General features: G+C 49.1%; 1 protein-coding gene across 1 annotated transcript in view; it reads right to left on the minus strand.

The window, feature by feature from the left end:
• Positions 1-7,311, minus strand: part of RAB33A (RAB33A, member RAS oncogene family) — a 15,070-nt gene extending 7,759 nt beyond the window's left edge. Inside the window, exon 1 of the mRNA XM_007955751.2 lies at positions 7,054-7,311. Within this exon, the coding sequence (XP_007953942.1) occupies positions 7,054-7,311 (258 nt within the window). The remainder of the gene's footprint in view (positions 1-7,053) is intronic.
• Between the last annotated feature and the right edge of the window lie 885 nt (positions 7,312-8,196).

Raw genomic sequence — 8,196 nt, forward strand, 5'->3', positions numbered from 1 at the left:
CTGGCAAAGAATATTGACTATCCCACGGACTGCCAGAAGAACAAACAAATCTGTCTTGGAGGAAGTATAGCCAGAATACTCCTTGGAAGCGAGGATGGTGACAGATGGCCTCTTGTACTTTGGTCGTGGTCTCAGGAGGGCTCAGTCCCTAGAGAACGATGTCATGCTTGGTAAAGTAGATAGCAGAAAAGAGAAAGACCCTCAATGAGATGGAGTGACATGGTGGCTGCACAATGGGTTCAAGCACAGCAAGGATTATGAGGATGGCGCAGGACCAGAGAGTGTTCCGTTCTGTTGTACCTAGGGTCCTCATGAGTCATAACCAGCTCAGTGGCACCTAACAAAAACAACATGCCAGAACTGTTTCACTGTATTTTTTTTGCAAATAACATGCTCACATGTATAACATGCAAAAATGATAGAATTAAGTAACACAGTTCTGGCATAGAAGTTTGCAAAAAAAAAAAAAGTGTATAGTGTGCTTGTCATTTGCACAAAAATACGGTAAGTATTCTTTTGGGTCTGACTTATCTCACTTGGCATGTTTTCAAGTTTCATCTATTTGGCAGCATGTATCTGAACTTCATTTCTCTTCATGTGGATATACCACATTTGGTTTACCCATTCATCTGCTAACGGACCCTTGGGTTATATCCACCCTTTGACTATTGTCAATAACGCTGCAATGAACACTGGTATACAAGCATCTGTTTGCACCCCTGGTTTGAGTACCTGTTTCCAGCTCTCTTAGATGTATACCTATCTCCTTCCCCTTTTTGTTCCCGTCTCTCCCCACACCTATTCCTCCTTTCCTGTGAGCACTATATCCACTAGGTGGATAAGGGGGCGATTACCTCTGAGCTGGATATATGCTCCCCAGATCTTTTTTGCTCAGGGGGCCAATGGGTATAGTGGAGTCAATCCAACCTAGGTGCAAATCTTGACCCAAATCATTTACTAGTTACATATCCTTAGGCAAGTTACTTACTTCAGTGTACTCATTTGAAAAATAAGGATAGCAATCTTGTGGCATGCATTGAGTTAGCATTGCTTATAAACACATGACACAGTGTCTAATACACACTCTCCCTCCCAGGCCCGAAAGCTCCACCATTAAGTCTGGGTGGATGAATACTTAAGAGGGTGCTACTGAGTGCTACAGCACTCGCTTTAGAATTGGAACACCTAGGTTCCAGTCACAGTGTCTCCACTTACTAGCTGAGTACACGACTAGGCAAGTCATTTAACCTCTCTGAACCAAGCCTCACTTTCCTCATCTATACAATGGGAACTTGATTATTCCCTGGATACCAAGAAGAGCAAATGAAATAAACACGAGAAGAGCTTTTGCAAAATGTAAAATGAGCTCCAAATGTTGTCACTAGTTACCTTCAAGACCACTCTAAAATTGTGTTCCATAGAGTTTTCAAGGCTGTGACCTTTCGGAAGCAGATTCCCAGGCCTAACTTCCAAGGTATGTGGTGGGTTTAAACCACCAACCTTTTGGCTAGTAGTCAAGCACTTAACCATTTCTGCCGCCCAAGGAGCTCTGCCAATATTAGTCGTTGCTAACTAGAAGGTTGGGTGGTTCAAACCCACTGGGTGCTCTGTGGAAGGAAGATGGGGAAATCCATTTCCATAAAGGTTTACCATCTTGGAAACCCACTGGGGGTTGCTATGAGTCAGAATCGACTCAATGGCTGTGGGTTTGGTTTGGGTTTACTGGCTCAGAAGGCCTACCAACCCTCTCTTGTTAGCATTGCTCCTTGGATTCATTAGCTGTCATCCTGGAAAGCTTGGCTTCTTGAAGATGAGATAGACCCAAAGCCAGGGCACTTCAGTGGAGGGAGAGGAGGAATGAATTCTGGAGACATGCCACAGGTGGCCAGGGACAGGCCCGAATTTATGGAGTGCTAGAGAGGCTCAAGGGACAGAGTGTAGTGAGCTGCCAAAGATAAATGTAGCCTTTTAAACCATTTTCCTGTGGCTCTCTGTGCCTGAGCAAGCTTCAGCAAGCCCCCTACTCTTTGTATGTGCTCTTAGCTGACATGGGTATTTCTTTTTCCTGGGGAACATATCTGGCATCTTTCTATAGATGAGGTATGAATGTTCCTTTGTTGAAACTAATGGGAGAGGATAGATGTGCAAAAAGGGAGACAAATACTTCTGTAACATTTGGGGGTTGTCCAAGTAGATGGTGGGAAAAGTTCAAAACAAATCTTTTTTTTTTTTCCCAACCAGCTGGACTTTCCCATCTAAGACACACACACACACACATACACAAAGCTTACACAAGGAATGCCAAAGGAGAACAGAGACAAAGAAACTCACGCACTGAAAGAGAGGCAGCAAGGGAGCCAGAGAAAAACATACTGATGGATAATGAACCATTAAGCTAACTGGCAGAAGATGGAAGCTCAGAAGCCCTAAGGAAGACATGATGTCATTCTGACTGCAGGCAGCTTCTGAGGGAACACTTAGCTCAGCCTTGTCTACCCGGGAATGTAACACAGGAAGGTGTTTTTCCATGGGATCAGCAGAGAAAAAGAAATCCATACCCTGGGCCACACCTGCCCACAGCCACCGCTGACCTGCACTTTGCCTGGTCTGGAGGGGTAGGGCAGATAGGTGCCCAGTCTGCAGAAGGAACCAAACTTGAAAGGAAGGCACTTCTCTGAGAATTAACAACCAATGGCTTAGAAATTAGTTTCCGAATATCCTGCTGACTACCTCCCCAGCCTCCTACATCCCTAATTGGCATGTTCCAGTGCTTTTAGCAGAGACAGGCACAATATGATTTAGCTAAACCTGTAGGTGACAGGCACTGAATGGTCATTAAGGGGAGTGCCAGGTGTTAGCAGATGCTTCTACCTTTTTCAGGCTGGATTCTTAGCTTTTCCTGTGTTCCTGTTCTAGGTAACTTGGCCCATGGGTGGGGGTTGGGGTGTGTGCTCTTCTAAGTCAGGCAGCCTAATGTGTGGAAAGAGTACTGAAAAGAGAATTCGGAGACCTGAGTTCCAGGCCTGGCCCTGTGTGATCTTGGGCAAGTCACATTCCCTCTCTGAGCCTCAGTTCCTGTCTGTAAAATGAGGATGCTGGCCTACAGAATCTGGAAGGTCTCTTCCTATCTCTGAACACTCTGAATCTCACATCCAAGGTGAGACAGTTAAGGGGCAAAAACTAAAACCCAGGTACTCTGCTCAGTTTCCTACATGCAGTTGAAACAGACATCTTGAAGGCTCCTGGGTCCTCAAGCCATGACCCTAAGCCCGGGCCCGAGAGGAGACCCTGAGGCTGACTGCCCAGTATCCCACCTCGCAATCCCCACCGTCCCCTCAGGCTGTATGTTACCTCCCAGAGAAGAGCGAGGTGGCATAGAGCACGGGCTCTGATTGGGCTGTGTCACCGAAAAGGCAGTACATGAGATACCAAAGGAAGTCAAAGATTGACACTCTGATCCCTGCGAGGCTGGGAAAATTCATTAATCTCTCTAAACATCAGTGGAGTTCCTGAGTGGCATAGTTAATGCACTCGGCTGCGAACCAAAAGGTCGGAGGCTGGAGTCCACCCAGAGGCACCTCACAAAAAAGGCCAGGCAATCTACTTCTGAAAAACCAGCCATTGAAAACCCTGCAGAGCCCAGTTCTACTCTGACCCATAGGGAGTTGCCAGGAGGCAATCTATCAAATGGAAATGATAACATGGGCTTGTTGTAAGAATCCAGTAAGATAATACATGCAAAGCACCCAGCCTGGGCTCTTTGTTCATTCAGTAAACACTGTTGTTGTTGTTGTTGTTGTTAGCTGCTGTTGAGTCACCCCCACCTGACAGTGACCTCAGGTACAATGAGATCAGACTGTTATGGTCCAGAGAGTTTTCATTGGCAGATTTTCTGAAGATCACCAAGCCTTTCTTCCTACTCTCTGCTGAAATCTGTTCGGCATCACATAGCAACACGCAAGTCTCCACTGACAGATGAGTGGTGGCTGCACATGAAGGTGCATTGGCCTGGAATCAAACTGGGTGTCCCGCATGGAAGGCAAAAATTCTACCAATAAACCACTGCCCCCATTCAATACATGGAAGTTATCATCATTACTGCCTGTTGGTTGGGGGCTTTGCTCAATGTTCATGTTAACCAGGAAGCATGGATCATAAATGCTGTGATGGTGTGGGCAACGCATTGACTGGAGATACCAAATGGACTTCAACCCCCTAGGGATGGCCCTGGTGATTAGGAGTAAGCCAAACACGATACCTCAGTCATGCCCCAGCAGAGGTCGCCCGCATGCTACCCCAGCACACAGGGAGTCAGCCCAGAAGAGGCCAGACCCTACTCTTAGACTGTGGAGAAGAGCTTGCTGAGACCACTGGCCAGTGAGGGCTGGTATTTTAGAGCCTAGAACCTTGTATTGCTGGCTATGGTCTGGGGCTACCTCGGCCTGTCACGCTGGATGTTTTTCTCTCTCTTCCCTAAAGGCGAAAGCCCTTGGCAGTCACCTCAAGTGGTTTTGGCACTTGTTCCTTAAGGAAGTCTGGGCCAGCACAAGTAACGAGTGTGGGCAAAATCTCCTATGCAGATCACATGCTAGCTGTCCAGCTACCATGCTCTGCCATCGTCCCACAGACGTCTGGCCTCTCACCTGCCAGCATTGGTCCTGAGATTGCAGCAGCTTTACAAAAGGCAGGGACACCTAATCAATGTCATGAAACAAAATGTGTATGGAAAATGAATTTGCTCTGTAAACTTTCACCCAAATCACAATAATAATAATAATTTAAAATAATAATAATAATAATATATATTTTTAAAAAAAGGCAGGGACACCATTTCCTGCTACCAAGTGCCTTCAGAATCTGCGGTCAGAGGGTACCTCTATGGGCAGAGGGCCACAGGCTTTGCACTCTTAACAGATATCATTTTCCCAAAAAAGCCAGTATTAAGCACTTATCTGCACGTGGTGTCATGCTGAGCTCTGTTTCTCATGAGTCACACTGTCATAAGCACTGCCCTCTGGGAAAAGATCCGGAATCTTTGGCAGACACTGGTAAACCCAGCTTGGCTAAGTAGTGGAGTGTTAGAAGGGAAGGAGTGGTTTAAATATGTCCCCAAGGCACTGGGTGCTCACCTGCATTCCATCTTCACCTCCCAGTCCCTACTGCCTAGCTTCCTTCTCCCCTCCCCCAGACTCCCAAACACTTCCTTTCTCCTACATCTAAATTTAAGGTGGGCTTATTTCCCATGCCCCTTCTTTTAAATCCAGGGAACACTTTGGGTCAATGTGACACTTAATTTTAAACAAGTGATAGCATTAAATTTTAAGAGTTTTGAGGGTTTTAGAGCCCATGCACAAATATGTTTCTACTTTGAATAAAAAAAGGCAGGTTTTAGAAATTCCAGAATCTTATAGCCTTACATAGGAGCTCTGGTAGCATAGTGCCTAAGGCACTTGACTGCTAACCTGAAGGCTGGTGGTTCAAACCCACCAGCCACTCCTCGGAAGGAAGATGGGGTAATCTACTTCCGTAGTGATACTGCCCCGGAAATGCAAGGAGGGGTCGCTATGAGTCGGGTCCGACTCGGCACATAACAACAATATAGCCTTACATGAAAGAAGCTAGACACACTACAGAAAGTCCTAACCAAGGAAACATTAATGTATGAGCTCTAGGAAAAGACAAAGATAGATACCTACAAGGACTTTAAGAGAAATGTAGCAATTCTCCCAAAAGGCCAGAGTGGGAAAAAGATCACAAGAAAACAATGCCCTAGCTTCCTGACATCACCCCTACCCAGGGGGCTCAGTTGTTTTTGAGAGCTACCCATTAATAATACCAAACAGCCCATCTTCCTGGCATCTAGCACCTTGGCCCAGTTTCTGAGGCCATTTCAAAACACACTTTTCTTTAATAATCAAGGAGTCTTGCTCAGTTTATATTGTTTCATTATTCTCTCGTCACTCAGCCCTTGTCTCCACATCTGTCAGATGACGGGCCTTGAAGACACTTTGGCTATTGGGCCAGCAAGAGGGGGCTTTATCTTCACCCCAACCCTGTCGAGGGTCCAACCACAGACTAGGGAAAAGGCCAGCTGTGAGTCTAATGAGATTGGTCTTCAGAGTTCCCAGTGTCTTTTGAGGTGCCTTCCCCCCTCTCTGCCCATAACCCTTACTCCTCTGCCTCCCTCATGCCCGAAGCTGCCCTTGCCAAGTCTTCCCTCCCACAATCTGCACATGGAAATGTTCCTGTTCCTTAAAAGGTGAGAACAAACAGACAAGAATATTGGTACTTGGCCTATGTGATAAACTCATGGTGGGGGATAGCAGGGCACTGTAGCTTGGCCCTCAGGTGACTTGCTCTTCATTTTATAAAGGCACTCTGAAGACAGTATCCTGACCTGACAGAATGAGTGCTTCAGGTACCCCAGATAAGTAATGAGCTTATCATTTGGGGAGGACAGTTCCAGAAGAACAAGTTTTGTCTATTATGAAGGGCTGGCAGGTGAGCCTGTCTCAATTTCTTTCAAAGGACTCCTGGCTCTGGGCCAGAAACACCCCTTTCCACCCCCTCCCAATTCAGCCCTAATCTCAACTACAAACTGTCATTTAAAACAAAGCAGTTATCATTCTTAGGGTTTAGCCCAAGTGGTTTTTGCAGCCTGTTGGCACGCAAGAGGTAGGCAAGACCTCAAGATGTGTAAAGTGCTTTAGGATCGATCCCACAAGCTGCCCCAAGCCTCTCTCTGCCCACAGGTGCCGCTGCTCCTGGCTCAGGGTCAAAGATGGGATCAAACATACTATTCCAGGCAGGCACTGTAGGCCAGGATCAACGAACAGAAAAAGGAAACCGTTCTCTTCTGCCCTAAAAAAAGAGTGAGGTGAGAATGGGGCAAAGAGGATAAGGAGATGCTGAGGGTCTTGGCCTCAGCCAGCGGCGGCGACACAGAGGCGGCGACACAGCTTAGCGCTGGACGTCTCCATCCTCTACAGCAATGCCTCAGGCACAGGCCCCCTCCCAGCTCCCTCCCTTCCCGGACCTGACCGTCAGAATCACCTTGATCTTCTCGCCCTCGATTTCCACCGTCTTTTCCCTGAAGTCCACGCCGATGGTGGCTTCAGTTTTGTCCGGGAAGGTGCCCCCACAGAAGCGAAAGGTCAGGCAGGTCTTGCCCACGTTGGAGTCCCCAATCACGATAATTTTGAAGATGCGAATCTGTACATACTGGTCCAGGGACGAGTCGAGTTCCAGGGCGGCCAGGCCAGCGGCCGAGGCAGGCTGCAGGCTCCCATGGCCCAGGATGGGCTGCGCCATCTCCCCCGGACCAGCCCGGGGCCCGACCCCCCTCGAGGGCTCCACACAAAGACAACGGCCACGTTCGTGTGCTCAAGGCGAACGAGCGGTGTGTGTGTGGGCGCGCGTGTGTGTGTCCGCCCGTGTGTGCGTGCGCGGGGAGCGTGCGCGCACGCGGGAAGGGGGTGCTCTCACCCCGGCACCCCTCCTCCAGCGCACCCTCCTAGGAGCTCCGAGGCCCCAACACAAAAGCCAAGAGAGGAGGAGCGATGGAGGAAAGTGAGCACCCTGCGAGACACCTCCTGATGCTTGTGCCCTCGGATGGGACGTTGGGGCGTGCTACCCGGCGGCGCTCGGGAAGCCGCCGCCGCCGCGACGTCCTGGCCTAGACCCTCCCCCTGACTGGACCCCAGGGACACCCTGAAGGGAAGAAGCTGCAGGAGGAAAGGGAGGGGATGGGGAGCGCTGCACACACCACTCCCAAGCGGCCTTCCATTCTGCGCGTCCCCATTTATGTCATCTGTTCCAGATTCCCACCCTCACTTTCTCTGAGTGCGCGGGGTCAGCAAGCAGGTAGCACAGTTGAGGAGGACAAAGCGCTGCCCCTAAGGCATCTCCAGAGCTCTTCCGCAACAGAGCGACGCGACTCAGGGTGGGGAGGAGGGATACCTCTTTCACTTTCCGGTAGCGAGCAGCTGAGCCACGTCTCCGCGGGCTCACTCCCAAGCTTTGGGCTAAATGGTATGCTCTGTCTTATTCACTAAACAGGTGCACCTGCGGGCCTCAAGGAGCCTGGGAAGATGCTGCCAAGACATGCAGAGGGGTGTGGGGAGCCCGCACAGCTGAAAGGAGGGAGCGGGGGCGTGTGTGCGTGTGTGTGTGTGTGTGTGTGTGTGTGTTTAGGGC

Source organism: Orycteropus afer, unplaced genomic scaffold, assembly GCF_000298275.1.
Source record: "Orycteropus afer afer isolate SDZICR_OR568_19922 unplaced genomic scaffold, OryAfe1.0 scaffold00538, whole genome shotgun sequence".
In the NCBI taxonomy this organism is placed as follows: Eukaryota; Metazoa; Chordata; class Mammalia; order Tubulidentata; family Orycteropodidae; genus Orycteropus; species Orycteropus afer.